Here is a 19,245-nt window from a genome sequence, read left to right as displayed (position 1 = left end):
ACGGATTTCTCGAGAAAGTAGAGATCAATTGCTCTGTAACTTTCATCACATAAACTGGAAGCTCCAGCTGTCATTTTCCTACAAAAATTAAACTACCCATGCATTTAGGGGACCAGCAGCAAACTGAGAAAGCAGCAAACGTTTTTGGATCATCCTTCATCGTAAATGGCTGAGAATAAGTTTTAAATTTCAGAAATAGGTTTATATCATACTATATAGAATTTATTTTTATATTTTCGTGCTAGTATCACTTTTATATTCAAGAAGATAAGCATTTCTTTTAAAAATACCAATTTTGCGCACATGTTTTTGGCTCACAACATGCAAAGTTTTCCATCAAATGTTAACAAACTTTCAGAAAATTTGACAGCCTACAAGAGAAGTACATTACCAAAATTTGAAAGTTGAAAATTTGATCAAATATGAAACGTTCAAAGCAATCAATTTTTCACTGCGCATGCGCGAATGATGGCAATTTATAGTCTTCATAATGGGGTCATTTCCGAAATTTTAAAAGTATTTTTTTCTGATAAAACATGCTCAAAAACATATGATTTGATCATTTTTTAAATATTTCGTAGTTTAAAACATTTAATTTAATTGGTACGCAGATTCGATTTCATTTTTTATGCTTCTGCACATGACATCACAAGGGATGAAATGCCATTGGCGCAGAGCGCAATATTTAATTCGCTTCATTACTCATAATGTAGTGGCAATGATATGATTGATAGCATGCATAGAACGTAATATTTAATTCGCTTCTGAATTATCATAATCTGGAAACGCGGTAGACAGCAAGCGTAAACATCCAGCGCACCAGTGGAATGAGCACCAAAGTACATTACTTGTGAAGTCATAAAGACCACACCTTGTTTGAAAAATCGGACATTTTAAATATTTATTAGAATTAAATGTTGGAAAAATGAAAAAAAAAATTCCATGTTTTTTTTTTTTTTTTTTGCTCATTCTATCAACTTCAGTGATCAAAAGTAATACTTCTAACTGAAGGAAACAGCCCAATTCAAAACCTGAGAAGATCCTACGACTCATAAGAAATTCCAATTCAATATCTTTGAAATTGGAAAGATATCAGCGATCTAATGAACCGAATTTCAACAATTCTTGGATAGGCGAGGAATTGTTAGGGATCGTTTGCAAATAGTGTCAAGATGAATTATTTTCACTGAACGATTGCAGGCAAGTGTTGCAAATTTGCGAACTACCCCCCTTATGATTCGTCGCCTATCCATGAATTATCAATCAAATTATTGATGGTTTTTAAAGAAAATACTGAACTTTAAAGGAACAAGCTTAGATCCACCGAGTATAAATTTGTTTACTCTGAATCAAAACATGCCCTCTTTAGGTATAGTAGGGGTATTAGAGGGGGTATAGTAGCTATAGTAGCTAGGGGGTAGGTATAGTAGCTAACTGCATTGGTATATATATATATATTTTTTTTTTTTTTTTTTTGTTTTTCGCTAATTCATTTTATTCTTTTCAAAAAAAAAAAAAAGTTGGTTACAGTATGTGATGATGCAATACAAATCCATAAATTGTCAAAAGCATTTTGGAAAAATATATTTATTTCTTCTAAGTAGTTTAGTGTTTGGCATTTGCTATAATTTTCTAATTGCTTCTATCAATTAATAAATGTTACTGCTTTTTAGTTGAATCTTAGAACTATGAGAAGTTGATGCTACAAATCTCTGCAGAGAGAAAAAAGTTTGTTAATGTAATCCAACCTAGCAAGCTTTTAAGATAATATCAATTCCTCTTAAGTTTTCAGAAAAGTTGATGATCAAGGATTATTTTATTTATTAATTTTTAAAATTGTACTCTCTATTATTGTTTGTTAGGTTTTTTTTCTTTGAGAGAGAGAGAGAGAGAAAGAGATGATTACGTTAAAAGTAGAGACGTACCGAGTAGCACTTTGGCCGAGTAGCCGAGTACCGAGTACTCGGCCTTTCACTACTCGGCCGAGTACCGAGTTACCGAGTACTCGACCGAGTTACCAAGTACCAATTATGTTTTAAGAAGAACCACCGACACACATGTGATGAATTTTGAACTTATTGGAATAGTAGTATAGACCTCCTTGCCCATATCATAGTTTTAAAAACTAAATTCCTGCTGAAATTTAATTACCTATTATTTAAAAAATTTTGTTTATGTGAAAAATTTACAAAAAAGATTTTTTAAATTAAAAATAAATAAATAAAAGGTATGATTAATCAAGTTGGAATTAAAACAAATTATACCAATACATTAGTAATTTTAAAAAGCAAATAAAACAAATGTGCACGAACACTGCAGACAACTGTTTCTGCCCCCCCCCCCCCCCCAAGTTACAAGGAACGTCTTTTTTAGTGCGTAACACGTGAGCTAAAGAATGTAAAGACATTCAACGAAAAAATCCGAAAATAGTAATATAGACCTCCTTGTCCGTTTAATAGTTTTTAAAACTAAATTCCTGCAGAAATTTAATTACGCATCATTTAAAAAATTTTATTTGTGTAAAAAATTTTACAAAAAAAATATTTTTAAAAATAAATAAATAAAGGTTATGATTAATAAAGTTGGAATTATAACAAATTACAGTAAAATCCCTCTAATGAGGACACTAACAGGACATTTTTTTTTGTCCGCGGGACAGGGGTTTAATAATGTTATTTGCATTGGAACTGGGGAATGAAACATTGTCCACATATGAAGGGTATCCACCTCTGAGGGGTGCCCGTTAGGAGGGGTTTCACTGTATACCAATCAATTATAGTTCTAGTCTGCCAAACATAAATAATTTTTAAAAGCAGATAAAACAAATGTGCAGGAACACTGCAGACACGTGTTTCTGCCCCCCCCCCCCCATTACAAGGAACGTCTTTTTCAGTGCGTAACATGTGAGCTAAAGAATGTAAAGACATTCGCAGAAAAAATCCGACTTTTGTCGGATGCCTTTGAATCCACGAGCTCCCATTTTGTGCATTGAAAAAGGAATTCCTTGTAACGCCAAAACACGTGTCTGCAGTGTTCCTGCACTGTGCTTTTAACGTTGTTTTATTTTCTTTTATTTTTTAAGCAGAGGTATTTATATATTTTTTATAACTAATTTTTATTTGTAGCAAAAATCCATTTTTAATATAAAAATTCTATAATTTTTAAACTTACCTTTTTTGCATAACTTTTAATAAATAAGTTTTTTAACTTTGGGGACATTAAAATAAAGATTTATTCCATTGAAGCATGACAAACTTCATTATTCTCAAAATTTAAATTTGACTTATAAATTTTATTTGTAAATGATTGCAGAATATAATGCTTGCTCTTTTTTTTTTATAAATTTTAGTATCTGTCTTGGACAATATTCAATATTTTGCAACTACTCGGTATTGGTCGAGTATCTGATCAGAATTTGGCCGAGTACCGAGTACTCGGCAAATTGGCCGAGTAAGCCGAGTACCGAGTAGTTACCGAATACTCGGTACGTCTCTAGTTAAAAGGATTATTTGATTTGTTTATTAATTAGTATGACCTGATGGATTCCTACCACAGCTTTTCTCTTTACTTATGGAATTTAAAATGTTTTCAACACCTGTTTTTAATTATTTATTTATTTATTTTTTGAAGGAAATATTATTAAAGTTATTTAAATAGCACTGTTAAGACCTTTCATTGATATAGAGAGCGGAGGTAGTACTAATAACATCCCATACACATTAAAGAACAGGTTCCTTTTTTTTTTTTTTGAGAGAGAGAGAGAGAGAGAAAAGTAGCAATAACTAAATTACCTTATAACTTCCTGTTTTATATAGGGAAGTTTGGCCCAAAGTGGGTAGGTTTTCAAAGAACGCTCGAAAATTGTAGTTTTTGTATTTTGATCGCAACAATTTCGGTTTTATTTCCTAGCAGGGTTCTTGAAATTCAAAATAAAAAGTGATTTTCGAATTATTTCAAACCCAATATTTATTTATTTTCAAACTTTACAAATATTTGAAAAAAAACCCTTTGCCGTACCAGGGAGCTCAAAGCGGGTAAGCATAACTAATTGTGATTTGGTACATTTACCAATCAAATATGAAGTTATAAAGGATTAAAATAGTTGACTAGCTACCTGCCATTACAAAAAAATATAAAAATGTTTTACTTATCCAATTTAAAGTCAGCACACTTGTTTATCTATACTAATATTATAAAGAGAGAGAGGGCGGATTTTTGTGTGTTTATATGTTCGAGGTAATCTCCGGAACCACTGCACCTATTTGAAAAATTCTTCCACTATATGAGATGCATTCTTACTGAGTGACATACACAATAAATTATGCATAAATGTCTCTTTATACTTTCTTTAAAAAAACTAATAAGTTCTCTTCGCTACCAGTTTATGTTTCGTACTGTTTTGTTATTATTTACGTGAAGAAGAACTCTGAGTAATATGTGAAAGGTAAAAATATCACGATGCCAGCTGGAGAACCGCGAAAAAAATTTTCATGTGTTTCAGGCAGCTGAAGATAGGGTATGTGCATTCTATTAGCCTAGGACACTGAAAAACGTATAGAGTCACAGAGTGTTTACGCTTCAAAATTTAATTAAATGAAATATAACTGCGATTCGCGCAAGCGCTTCGAAAAAATTAGTTTTTGAATTCAATTAATGTATATAGACGATAATAATCAGTGTTTTTGAAAGTTGTAATTTTGCATGCATTCAATTAAGTACATTTAGTTTAGAAAATTCTTAATTGCACACAACTGCCGTGCTTTCAAAATTAAGAATTGAAAATACAACGAACAAGAACAGAATTTAAAAAAAAAATACTAAGCATTTTTCATAATGCACTCAAAAAGGCAAAATAACTTTTCTGGGTCAGAAAGGAAAATTTAAGAATTCCTGTAGTTTTCGAAAACTCCAAGAAAATGACACCACAAACGAAGAAAAGTGCGGCTCAAGTCATGAAGAGAATTTCTTATCATTATCTAGCTTTCAACCATAGCTTTGAGTGTTGAGACATGCATATTTTTCTTATTGGGAAAGTTTGGTTTGAAATGACTAGAACCGCACTTTTCTTCGTTTATGGTGTCATTTTCTTGGAATTTTTGAAAACTACAGGAATTCTTAAATTGTCCTTTCTGACCCAGAAAAGTTTTTTGCTCTTTAGAGTGCATTATGAAAAGTGCTTAGTATTTTTCAAAAAAATCTGTTATTTCTTTCTTTTTAGTGTAAATGTATTTCAGAAATAGAACAATTTTACCATCACGAAACTTCACCTAATTTTTTCATATAAATGCTCGGTGCTAAAAGGAGAAAAACCTACTATATGCGTGTCTAAAACTTTAAGCAGTGGCACTAAAAATTAACCCTTATACCTCTCTAGGATTTATGCTTGCTAATTTCATACTTGCTTCAGAGAAGCCTGATTCAAAATTTTCATTATGATTGCTTTTAACATTACTGTTGCAAGGCAACGAAATTTGTAACAATGGGTTTTATATTTAAACATTTAATAGGGAAATTACATAAATTGCTGTTTTCCATCCTAACTGAAATAATAATTTTATTTTAGATTTTTAATTTTTCAGCATTAAGTTGTACCTTAAGCAAATCATTTAGTGAAATCCTAAGGAGTCTGTAAGTAGTCTTTTTGCTGAGATATAAGCAAAATCAAGCCTCAGAATACTCCGTGACAATCAGTCCAAGTATAATAAAAGTGTTTAAAAATTCGTCCGATTATATTTGTAGTTGAAGCTTGTAGTTGACCGTGAGTTCACTTTTTTTCTCTTATCTGAGCATTTCAGCTGCTGAACAAAAGAAAAGAACTCGTATTTTAAGTGCATATTTAAATAACATACAAAGGCTAAAATCGAAAACATGAAAAAATGCTAACTATTAAAACACGATATGCAATTTCAATATTTTTAATAGAGAACTATTTAAAGCATATTCGAAACTTAAAAAAGTAATTTTTGAATTTTCCAATAATAATAAGTTGATCAAAATAGGAAATTTAATTATAATTGAAACAATATGCAAGTAAAATTTTCAAAGATGTGAACATGTTTCGGTCCTAACCTTATATAATTACTGTTGGAATTATTCGATTTGAATACTCTTTTTTTTTTGGTAGAAATAAAGTAATTGTATTCGTAAAAATTTTCAAATTTCGAATTTTGATGGATTTGCCCGTTTTGGGGGTGTGCTGAGTATATTTTGACCATTCTTGGAAAACGTCTCTCAATCTGTCTTATGTATGTAACCGGCTTTTTTTCGTGGTAGCTGTAGCTCAAAACTATTCCATGAAATCAGACAAATTTGGTACTCATGAGTGCCCCCATGTGAATTGGCGCCCACTAGTGCTTGGTGCCAATTCCTTCAGGGGGGGGGGGGCAACGGAACGTGTTCTCCACTATCAAGGACTGCTATATTTCAGAAAGCAACAGGCAGAATCAAACAGAAATAGACAATAATTCAGCATTTGTGTGCATAAAAGGGTTCGAACGAAGTTTTCAATTAATTTTTCTCTAACGGGGCTGCGTTAGAGGCAATCTTTTGCAGACCTAGAGGGTTCATCTGAAATAGCATCCATTCTTTGATGCAGCACCACTATCGGCGGATGCTTTTGCCACGAAAATTGTGAAGCCTAGTTTCCCCACCAGATCTTTGCCAGATCTTTACCAGGATCCCCACCTAGTCTTTACTTGATGCGAAATCGCTCAAGGAATTTAATTTTGCCAAGAAGACTCTAAGCCAAATGAATGCTCAAGGGATCTTTTACATGCCGCATAATCATACGACATGAACACTGTCGATTTTCTGCATCTTAAGAATCCACCGACTGGAGCTAGGACTGAACCTGCGCCTTTGGAAGTAAGAGCACAGCGTCTAACCACTGCACCACTTTTAACGTCGGCTCCTCCCCACCTATTGTCGGCTTTCGGTTATATAGTGGCGTACAAAATTATGCAAAGAAAATTTCTCGTTTCTAGAATCTGGAAATATTTTTTTCAAAGAGTTTTACCTCAGCAAATAAGTCAGCTATCGGTCAAAATCTGCAGCCAGTGCACAGAGTCAAGAACTTGTGTTGTAAACAGTTAACGTGGAAAAAGGACAAAGGTTGTGTAGCAGTGAGACACCAGATGAAAATGGATTAGATAACGATTAAGAAAAGGGGAAGATCGATTTTACTCACGGAGTTTAAACATGATCTATTACAAAGATTAGATATTTAGCTCACAGTGTGACTAAAGGCCCCATTTTGAAATTCTCAGTATTTAAAATTATAGATCACGTTTACAAATATATATATATATATATATATATATATATATATATATATATATATATATATATATATATATATATATATATATATATATATATATATATATATATATATATATATATATATATATATATATATATATATATATATATATATATATATATATATATATATATATATATATATATATATATATATATATATATACACAATAGCCATATACAGAGAAGGTTTTAGACTCCATGTTAAAAAAAGTACAGTGAAACCTGTGTAAGTTGACCACTCGCGGTGCAGTACTTTGGTGATCAACTTAGACAGGTGGTCAACTCATAAAGGGCGGTAATGATTTTCTTTTCTTTTCTTTTTTTTCCTTTCTTTCTTTCTTTTTTTTTTTTTTTTTTTTTTTTGTCATTTCTTGCACCATATATTCATTTTTTGAGTAACTCACCCTTATTCTTTCTGTTCAACTCGCTTTCATTGTTTAACATTATTGAAAGTGAAACAATAACTAAAAATACTATTCAAATAATTTTGTTATTTTTTCCTTGTTTTTAACTATATTAGACACTGTAGTTTTAGAAATTCCATATGTGCCGGCTAATTTTCTCTGGCTTTCTCCATTTTCAATTAATTTTAATATAATATTTCATACTTTTTATTAATCTCAAGTTCAACTAACTTTCTTTTTCAAGCCTTTTTTGTACATCTTATAGCACAAAGAGCAATCAGCGCGACTCTCCCAATTCATAAAGGCAAAATTAAAATAAACTGTCTCTTAATCCCTTGCACCAGAAACATATAACTTTACTCATTAGCAAGCCCAGATCTGCGTACCCGCAGTGTGCCCGCGGCCGTAAAGGAGCTAACGGCTCTAGAAATTGAAAAAAAAAAAAAAAAAAAACTAGTACTAAACCTTATTTACTTTACAAATAGACACTGCTGGCCACTAGGGAGGGCCCTACAAATTTTGTTGTGGGTGCCCAAAATGTATAGATGCGGGCCTGCTCCTTTTAGCACAATTCCAGTGTTGCCACAACATATTGCAACTGAAAGAAAATTCTTTGAACTTTTCTACTGACACCTATTTTCATTGAACAGAGTACAAAAAGCTATCTCAAATAGAACAACAAACGGAAAACAAGTTTGGAGAATAAAGAGCAGCATAAGCCTAATGCTGCTGTTTAGTTAGTAAAATGCTAGTCTGTCATCAAAGCATTAAAATCATTTTTGGAAAGCTATCAAAAAAAAAAAAGAAAGAAAGAAATAATAAATAAATAAATAATAAGATAAAATAATTTGCTGAAGAAAGTTGAAAAAATAAACCAAGTGGTCAACCTACAAAGGGTTTTCTACAATACTCCAATCAAATTTGGCGTACATTAGTGGTCAAGATAGAGAGGTGGTCAAGTTACAGAGGTTTTCCTTCATTATATGAGATAGGACTAATTCCGTTCCTGACGAAGCGGTCAACATAGACAGGTGGTCAACTTACAAGGGTGGTCAACTTGACAGGTTTTACTGTATTAACAGATCAATTTTTTAAACATGTGAAGATTAATTTCTTAGTTTGGAAATTCCTCAAATTTGTATATGCTTAAATGTCGTGCTTTCGTTTCTAAATCAATACTATTTTGTTTTTTATACTTATTGCTATTTTTGTTTTCTGAGTAAGGAAGATGCTCGATTTTTAATCACGTCAAAAAGGTGTGTTATAAATTCTTTCACTTAAAACAGAAAACAAATGCAAGTAACGATTATTTCTCATTATTATTACTCACCCAGGCAACGCCGTGTATTTTTGCTCGTTATATATAAATCTTAAATATTTATTTACAATTTTTGCCATAATGCTGACATATATTTTAGTACTTTATCTTACAAAATCCTTTCTAAAAGGTTTCATCAGAATTTCGATTTTTTCGGCCCACCCTTGTGGGCCGAAATGCCCACTAGCAACCTTTGCCTTTATGCAACAAAATAATTTTGTGCCAAATTTGATGAAAACCGGCCGAACGGTCTAGGAGCTATTTGCGGCACAGAGGTCCAGACTTTCAACTTTATTAGTAGCAATAATAACAAAAATTAAATGAAAATCGGCAGAACGGTCTAGGCTAGGAACTATGCGCTTCACAGATAACAGGGATCCAGACATCCAGACAAAGATCCAGACTTTCAGTTTTATTATTAGTAAAGATCGATTATTGATACAAAAGCAGTATTTTTTTAGAAATTCTGTTCCCATACTAATGATTATAAAAAGAAATCAAATCAAGTTTCGAATTGAATGACTAAAATAAATAAAAGAATGAAAATAAGCATAATGTAACGCACAAACGTGCCATGACTACTTTTAAATAAATTCCCTTTTCAAACTCGACAAAGTTTCCGTAATGTAAAAAAGCATCTTTTTTCGCAGATATGAATATAACTACAAATTCTAATTCCGCTGATGCGGTCAAAAAGACCACGTGTTTGAATGTTTTCAAATATTTTGAGAAACTGGTCTTCAGTTTCTAAAAATAGCTTACTATTCCCCCTTCCTCACTGATGCTAAAAATTTGTGTCTGAATTCGTTGTCCTTCATGAAACTGACACTGAATTCAGATAAAATTTAAATATTATATTTATAGTTCTTTGTTTCTTTCACTCTTTTCAATCATAATATTTTTTCCCCAAGCGATCACTATGAATCGATTTTGCCTTCCACAAGAGGAATTAATTTTAAAAAGGAGGTTTCATTGTGTACATGTTGCAGTAAAATGAACGTAGTTTTTATCCATTCAGCACGACGTCATTTCGACAAGACAGCTTGGAGATATCCTTATATATTATTTCTGTAGCCTGTTTTTGGTTTCTACGCCAGATTTTCTTCAATTCTCGATCGATTTCTTTGATTTACGCCTTATTTTAAAGCTTGTGTTGCTGGCTACTGACGAAAAATAGACCCACGGTCTAAAAATTGTTTTTTTCAGCCGAAAAACCTGTTTTAAAGAACTAGAATGAGGTTTTCGGTTAAACTTATAACTTTAATTTGCGCTACGACCGACAGGGCTGAATAGCTTGATCGGCAGAGCGTTCTCTTCGTAACCAGGAGACTGCGCGTTCGGGCCCACGTCCGGATAATCTGCAACAAAAAATTAAAGCAATATCGCGCATTACATGAACACGTAATTAAGTGAATAACGACTATGAAGGAATAGAATATATGAGAAGGAAACGCTCCTTGCTGAAATGAAAACTTGAAGTGACTTTGTGCTAAATTACTCCGGAATTGTACGTTTTTTTTTTCTTTTTAAGCTTTGACTCTGGTAAGAAAATTAAAGCATAATGTAAGCGAAAATATAAGTAACAGGTTTAAGATTTCAGACTACAATAGAATTGTTTTTTGTTCAGAAAAAAATAATAAATCGTGTATCGAAATATATATTCTTCTAATGAGTTTTTGACTCTTTGTACAAATAAAAAAATTACTACCTCAATTTGAAGGGTAAAATATATAATTTTTCTTCTTTTTGCAAAAAAACAAATAGCTTATCACATTTTTACTACATTCGAAAAGCTACGCTTAAAAAAGAGCATAGTTCAATTTATTTTGTATTTTAACCATGCTGTTAAATGATGAACACGTGCTGCCATCCAAGTTATAACGGTTCAAGCAGCCTGCGGTAACAAATTGCAAAAAATTTTAAGAATAAAAAAAATGTTTCTTCAATATCTTATCTTATATATTGTTCCCTTCTCATTTTAAAACTTATCAGGCTGGATAATGAAGAAAAATAGACTTACAGTCGAAAAATCACGTTTTAGAAAACGCCCCTTGCTGTTTCAAAATCTTGATGCTGCCTGTAGTTCTTATGCATTTTTTAAAAGCAAAGTTCTAATGCAGATTTCCATTTTTTACGTCGCTTTCGGCAAAAAAAAAAAAAAAAAAATAGCCTGTGTTTGTGTTCATATTTTAATAAAGCTTAGAAGCACTGGAGTTAGTTGTTCGGTTAAATTGATAATTTTTTTTTTGGTAGAGCGATCGGTTATAAACTATCTGAACTTCGGGCAAGTTTGGGCTGTCCGATATAATATCAAATTTATATTAGTATTACGCATTACATGTACTCATAACATACAAACGTAATAAAATAAATGCAGTGGGAATGCTATTCGGTGTTTCGACTCCTTTTTGCAGGCTACAGTTATCATTCGGATAAGTTGACTGTTAATCGAAGAGTGTTCTTCATTTTTTTTAAGCTTTGACTACATCCAGATCACTCAGCATAATGTAAGCATAAAAAAAATTAGATTTACCTAAAGGAAATCCTTTTTGTGCAGAAAAACATTTTCATTGTATGCTGAAATGTAGATGTTTCTAATAGCACTGTTCGACCTTTTGTACAAATGAGAAAATGCTACACCAAATTAAAACTACGAGTTTCACCCAGTAAACCTTTAATTTTTTATTCGCGCGAATACGATATAAAGCATTAAAATTATTATCAACTTCATTAGCAAGAAATCATTTTCTACTCCTCTGCTTTCTACTGGAAAAAAAAAAACATTTTGTCTACGTTCGAAAAATTACACTTAAAAAACGGACTCAGTTCAACTGGTTTTGGTTTTGAATTTTAAGTTTTCGATTAAAAGAGAAACATGTGCGGGCATTTAAGCCGTAACTGTTAAAGCAACCTTCTATGTGAAATAGTTCAATATTCAAAGATAAAAACACTTAATTTCAATCAAATTTATTACTTCTCTAGAATGTTTGTTTCTATAGCTACGTGAGATCTTCGTCATTCTTTAATCAAATTCCATGCTTTTCGAATAATTTTAAATCGTATCATGCTGGTTAATGACAAAACATAGAAGCATGATCTTATTATTATTATTATTTTTTTTTTTGGCAAAAAGCTTTTTTGCTGTTTTTTACTACGCATTCCTTCAATGAATAGCTTTCGAAAAGGAATTCGCAATTGCTAGGTTTGTTGGGGTGTCAGGCTGTTAATCAGAATGGCGCCAATTCGAATCCGTGCTAATAAATATCTCTTTAATGGTTCTTTTTTTCCCGTCAGATGCTCACATGGGCAGAACTGTATTTGCCACAACCTGTTTTTTTACATGCACAATTATTGCTTTTTCACGAGTCACTACTCAGCCACACTTTTAATGATATTTATGTTTGAATTGAAAATATGTACGACCGAAAGGTGAGCGATGATCAAATTATCACAACGTTGTATTTAACGAGGTTTTGTTACTGATGTCTTTAAATTACATGCCTTCTCTTCTGCGCTTACTTTTTTTTTCGGTTCTTCTTCATAATGTTCTTCCTTTGAAATTCTTAAAAGCGAAATACCTTATGAAGCGATTCGAAGCACAGTGCGGAGTTCCGCACGGGTCGACTAGTTTTAGGTTATTAATGTCGGTCAAGATCCCTAGAACATAACGGGAAAGTGAAACTGGAGATCCCTACTCTCGCAAAATCATCCGCTGTTTACTCCCTGTATTCTCCGAGCTTCCCGATGTGAAGTCACGGGAGGTTACTGTGACCTCCCAAAAAATTCCTTAATCGGCAAAATTTAGAGTTCCATTCGGCAAAATTATCATCATTCGTCACAATTTTTAGTTCCATTTGGGAAATTGAGAATTTCTGTCCTAAAAAATTAGGCTCTGGGCGTAGAGGGCTAGCACGCATTAGAACACACATTTGTTTAGGTGAACCGCCAGACACGGGCGAAAAATAGGAGAGGGGGCGAGAGGGGGCCGTCGCACCCCCAAATGTTTTGCTAAGAATAATAAAAAATGGCTAAATTCAGTTTAGATAACTTGGAAAATCATTTGCCTGCCTTTTCAGAACAGAAAAAACTGACGCATAATAACTGTTTGCCTTCCATTAAAAAATAATCTCTTCAGATAGGTTAAATATTTCAAATTGTGTGCTCTGTGTTATGATGATTTTTCTTGAATGAAACGCCCGCACAGTATAGTGAGACTGCTCGATAAACTCCTTGTCATTTTACATACATTATTGTGCTCATATTATAACTTAATGTTTAGCTAGTTAGTGTGCAGTGGTTCCTTGTACTAGAAACACATTTCAGCAACTTGATGTATCATATGCTTTCATAGAAACGTTTTGTAAAGAGTGCTATTTTAAAAAAACATCGCATATCAACAAATATATCTTGAAGCTCTTTACTTGACAATCTGATTGACACAAAATGTATTCAAAAGTTAAAGCTATAAAAGCCCTTCTTGATAATTTTAAAGCAGTTACTTCAATCCTGGAAGAATTACTGGAAAGCGATCTTTTCAATGATAGGAAATCTCATGCCATTTTAGTATGTATGACTTCGTTTGAAGTTTTGTTTACTTTATTTGTACTGCAGAGCATTTTTTGAACAGTGCTACGCTCTATCAAAAAACCTTCAATGCGCTAATCTTAATTCTTAGATTGACAATTGAAACTGTTAGAAATTTTTTCACTAATGCATACTTGAATCAAGTGTGGAACTTTGTGACAGAACTTTCCATAACAGTTTTCACTGCACACCCATGTAGAAGAAGTGAGAAAACCAACATGAAGTTGTTAAAATATTAAATGAATATTTTGGGTAAAACGATTAATTCAGTTTCTCAAGAAATTGAGACAAGATTTAATGAGAAATTGAGACAAGATTTGATGAGAAATTGAGACAAGATTTGATGAGGTATATTTATCTTTGGTTTTGGGTTCACGTTCAATATTATGTAGTTCGGGTGTAGAAAACGAAAACGAAAATATTATACTTATAAGTAAAGTTTATAGCATGAGGGAAGAGGAATTGTTTTGTGAATTGCGACTATACTTTTTAATGACAAAAAATAAATACTATCCCAATTCAAAAAACTTTCTTTTTTATTTTAAAGAGAGGAATCTGAAAGAAATGTGTTTTTAACACAACTTTCTTACTTCCATTGTTTTTCGACTGTTTCAATCAGGTCAGTTGTTATGATTTTTGTGTCTCAGGAGGTTAGAGAATTACCTTCGAAGCGCAATGAGGCAAGCAAGACCTTCATTACTAGGTGTACTGGCAACTGGCAATAAAGCAAAACACCGGATATTGATTAAGTATAGTAACACAATTTTCAGTTCTTCCTGACTCCGAAAATTGTAGATTAAAAATTTGCTAAAAAATAAAAACTAGTCTCGAGATATTTTGTGAGATTATTTATTACAAAATAAATTAAAAGCTTCGGTCTCAAAAATTTAAATTGTTCTTAACAAATCTAATTATTCTTAACATTAAAACCATTTTCTCATCATTTCCTATTAACCAACATGTATTTTATAACATACTGAGGAAATTCATGCTTAAGAAACTCGACCCTCCCAAACGAAATGCTGAATGCCGCCCCTGCCGTCAGAGCACGTTCCGCTACTTGTACACTTAGGGGCGAGCACAGGGGAGGGGTTGGAGGGGGGGGGGAAGAAGGGACACCTGTTGACCCGGGCCCGAGATTTTTAAAATGAGGGGTGAAATATATGCAGGGACGTAGTGGTAAAAATTATGAAGGCGGAAAAGGGGGGAGGGCGTAAAAGAATTTCTGATGAGCCCCAAAATTTCTCTGCACACGCTACCGAATATGGTTGATGAATGGGGTAGTTTGTCCCACAAATAAACATTTAAGCCTGATTTCAGTTCTAGGAATTCATAATGGCGTTAAAAACTGCAGCATTTGACATATGGCGTTAAATTAAATGACCTTTAATTTTATGCATATGTGTGTGTAATGTAAAAAAAAATAAACAAATAAGCAGCGCGGAGAACATTTATGGTTCTTCTTGGGGGTTTTTACGGGGGAATAAATGAAAAAAAAAATTGCAGCAATACCATAAATGAACACGTCTAACTAAGGCCCCTATATATACGAGCCGACGCATCAGCTTAAGATCAGCCTTTTTGGATCGGAGCGCGTGTTTGAGTGGTTGTCTTTTCTGGCGAGTAATCGAGTTTGGTGATTGCTCACTGCGAGCGATTATTGGCGGCACGTGAATTGTTTATTAAATAAAGTATTATTCTCGGCAAATTTGGCGAAATCCGAAACTTTGTTATGGTAACCCTGGCAGTGCAACAATGAAAAATCCGATCCGAAAAGGCTAAACTTAAGCTGATGCGTCGGCCTGTCTATATAGCGGCTTTACGTCTAACCAGTCGACTTAAGGCTGTCCATAGTTCTGTACCTCAGAGCCAGATAAATGAACACGTCTAACCAGTGGACTTAAGGCTGTCCATAGTTCTGTACCTCAGAGCCAGATAAATGAACACGTCTAACCAGTGGACTTAAGGCTGTCCATAGTTCTGTACCTCAGAGCCAGATAAATGAACACATCTAACCAGTGGACTTAAGGCTGTCCATAGTTCTGTACCTCAGAGCCAGATAAATGAACACGTCTAACCAGTGGACTTAAGGCTGTCCACAGTTCTGTACCTCAGAGCCAGACTGACGTAAGTCCAAAAATTGCGATTTTCCGTTTATTAGTGCATTGTAGTATGTAGAAGCTTATTCCGCATCGAGCCATGTGAACGTAATTTTTAATAAGGAATCCCTTTCAATTTTTTACCAGGACTAAAACATCGCGCGTCCCATCCTTTGCATGGGCTAGATAAAAGTTTTTCCACTCTCCTGTAAAATTATCATTCTGTGACTCTCCCATTTATTATTTTTTTTTCTACACATTTGTTACTAATTGTCAGACGTCATCTTACCCACCCCTTTCTTCTTCATATGTCATGTTATACTGTTCTAGAAAATATTTTTATTTCAACCAAAATGTGGGATTTCGCACTTCCTAACTTTTGTAAGTCACAATTACACAACCCTCCCCCCTTTCAGAGTGTGACATCACCCCCATACGTCATGCATACATTCAGGAGTGCCTATTGAGGGGGAGAGGGGTTCAGGGCACAATTTTTAAGGGAGTTCTTTCTACGGGTATTTTTCTCTTGTTTTGTAGAGGGCAGGGGCGGCTCGTCACTATGGGCCGGGTGGGCTTGCCCCCCCCCCCCAGAAAAATTGTGCACCGAAAAATAAATTATTCATAAATAACGTTTTGTATCTCAGTTAAAAAAACAACAGAAAACAAAGAATTGGGGGCGTGAAACAGATTTTAAATCTCTAAAACATTTTTCATATCGCTAATAAAATATTAGAAGTTTTCCATCTGTTAGCGTTCGCGCTTGCAAGCTTTGAGAATGATTCTTGGGGCTTCGACTGGTTTGCCCCAGCCCCACCCAGGGGCGGATCTAGAGGGGGGCCATGGGGGCCATGGCCCCTCCCAAAGCCTTGTGATTGTAGGATTTTTTTTAAAAGAAAAAAAAAGAACGAAAATATTATGAGAAAAAAACCAAACTTTAACACATGATTTTTGCATTTAAAGAAATTTAGGCCTTAATTGGGAGAGAAATATCTCTCTCTTCGAAAAATAACTATTATTTCTAAAATTTTGCTCCTTCGTTTACATCATATCTTGGTTCCAATTTTAGACACTTGGGCGTTCTCTAAATGCTGTTGCCCCCAGAGTCACCTATTGCTCACAAACCAAAGAGAGCTTAAATTTGCGTATTTATGGGTTTCATTTCGAAATGTTTCGGAGGGAGAGCTCACGAATCCTCCATCGCTTTAAATTAGATTTTTAGAACCTCTAAGGTAAAATATTTCTAGGAAGGGGGGATTCCAAACACCCTCACTCTCCCTTTAGAATCATTCATTTTAATAATGTTTCTCGAGAGTTCGTTCAAAAATTTTGGATGGCCCCTCCCAAAATGATCGGCTAGATCCGCCATTGGTAGAGGGTCTGGTCATCCTAAAAATTGCTTAACTTAAATAAAAGAAATAATTCCTTAAGAAAGAATTCCTTACATCCCTGAATCACGTAAGCAAATTTCCACGCAAATTGTGATTTAGTTTCATTTAATGCAACAAGCGGCGGATTTTCAATGCCGTCTAATAGTTTGACAGCATTTAATATCGAAATTTTACTATAATTTTTTATACTTTACTTCTAGTATTCTCTTCCTTCATAATATATATATTAAAGTTCTTGGAAAATCTTCCAATTCTCAAGCAAAGCGATTGAATTACAGAATCGCAAAATTCTCCCAATAAGCAAATAAGGAAATGTTCTCCTATTTTAACACGTATCAAAACACTGACAAACTTGGTTCCAATTCGGAGAGTGTCAGGCAATGAAAAAGATATTTTTTTCGTGATAATGCTAAAAATACACAGATAATTTTGAACGGATACTGCACAAATTATATAAAGACATTTAAAATAATAATAATAATAATGAAATAAAAATTTTCGTCAAGCTAACAGCCTGAAAAAAGATATATAATATTTCAGCAACATTTTTTTTTAATGCATACTTTTTAAATGAATAACTAAGTATTTGCACGAAGATGAAATTTCGAGAAGCGTTTATCGACTGTCAAAATCAAAATCATCTAACAAAGCACTTATATTTATATTTTTCATGTAAAAAAAATTTCTATTTAATGTCTTTTGATTAGACTTTGTTAAGTGAAATAAATTTAAAAATATCAAAAAGTTTGTAATTTGAGAAAAGGGGGTGAAAACTTTGAAAACAATGAAATCACGTCAACTGCGTCGTTTTCTTGATTTCAAAAATAAACTTAATTTTTTAAAGTATCACATTTTAAAGAAAATCACACATTTTCAAAAAATTTTCGAGTGAAAAGCAATGAAACAAAAGCAGTTTAATTTTTTGCGGACTTATAACACTGTTGCCAGATTCCTGAAATACATCTTTAAATTATAAATTATCAAATGTAGTACTTACCAATAGCAGAAAAAATGATTGAAAGAGCAATCCACATTTTATTGGCCAAAATATTTACACCAGGTGGCGATGGAAATTCGCAATCAAAACAGTTTTTTAATTATTATGTCATTAGCTGCATTCATGAAGCACGTGGTTTTAGAGCGCCCACTTCCAGCCGGCGGAAGAAGCGGGAGTGAATTGGTGAATTGACCTTTTTCTCTTGGAAAATAAAAAGTATCTGACCTGCGAACTTTAGCCCCTACGTGGTCTCGATATTTTCGCGCTGTAATCACAACTTCTAATTCTCGTCGATCGCATGGAGATACGAAGAGCTCGGAGTCGGTGGAAATAGCGTAACATCGAGAGCGTAAAGAAATCGTTCTTGATCGTTAACCCAGCGTTTCGAGCTAGGGTTGCTAGAATGGAAACTTCCGTTACCTGACGAACTTGAACTGTTTCGCCTAAAAGAGTTTCGTGATTTTTTTTTTTTTTTTTTTGGAACATCGGAAACTTTGGAGAAAGTTCTTTGACTAGGGATTCCCAGACTTCAAGGGTGTCCACCTCCTACGAACAAGGGCGCACCCCTTAAATATCGCGAAGACCCCCTCCCAAGAGCAAGACCCACCCAAAGAACAAGAGCTCCCCCCCCATTTAAGTACAGAACACCCCCTCAACACCCCCCCCCTATTTTAACTCTAACAACATTATCTGCTATCAAGAGCTGTTAATGGATAATGAAATTTCCTGAGTCACTTTTGACATTATCTAAAATTTGATATACAGAGGTAAAATTTTTAAATTTACCTGTCAATGTATGTCAAAAAAAAAAAAAAAAGTCATGCATTTTAGACACCATTGCTAAGCAATTTGAAGGCAAAATTTTCAATTTCCGTTAATTATGCAAAAAAAAAAAAAAAAAAAAATGCGTAAGGTAGTGTAAAAACTAAATATAAGAAAGAAAACCTGAAGAATCGTAAACCAATAGTTTAAAAAGTGAGAAAGATAAAATTTTAGGAATTGACACTATAAACGCAGCAATTAAAGAGAGAGAGAACAAATAGCTATGGGAGATTTACAATTTTTATCCCCTCTTTCTTCTTTTAGACAGTAAATAAATAAATTTTTGGAACAGGTAGGGCAATCAAGGATC

At 33.5% G+C, this 19,245-nt stretch overlaps 1 protein-coding gene across 1 annotated transcript in view; it reads right to left on the bottom strand.

Moving 5' to 3' along the window:
* The window catches only part of LOC129221625 (microsomal triglyceride transfer protein large subunit-like), a 94,531-nt gene extending 76,283 nt beyond the window's left edge, over positions 1 to 18,248 (bottom strand). Inside the window, exon 1 of the mRNA XM_054856149.1 lies at positions 18,114 to 18,248. Coding sequence (XP_054712124.1) covers positions 18,114 to 18,150 — 37 coding nt within the window. The 5' untranslated portion in view covers positions 18,151 to 18,248. The remainder of the gene's footprint in view (positions 1 to 18,113) is intronic.
* Positions 18,249 to 19,245: the final 997 nt, after the last annotated feature.

Source organism: Uloborus diversus, chromosome 4 (assembly GCF_026930045.1).
Source record: "Uloborus diversus isolate 005 chromosome 4, Udiv.v.3.1, whole genome shotgun sequence".
In the NCBI taxonomy this organism is placed as follows: domain Eukaryota; kingdom Metazoa; phylum Arthropoda; class Arachnida; order Araneae; family Uloboridae; genus Uloborus; species Uloborus diversus.
The sequence above is the reverse complement of the archived record's forward strand: the minus strand, read 5'-3'. Positions and strand labels throughout refer to the sequence as shown.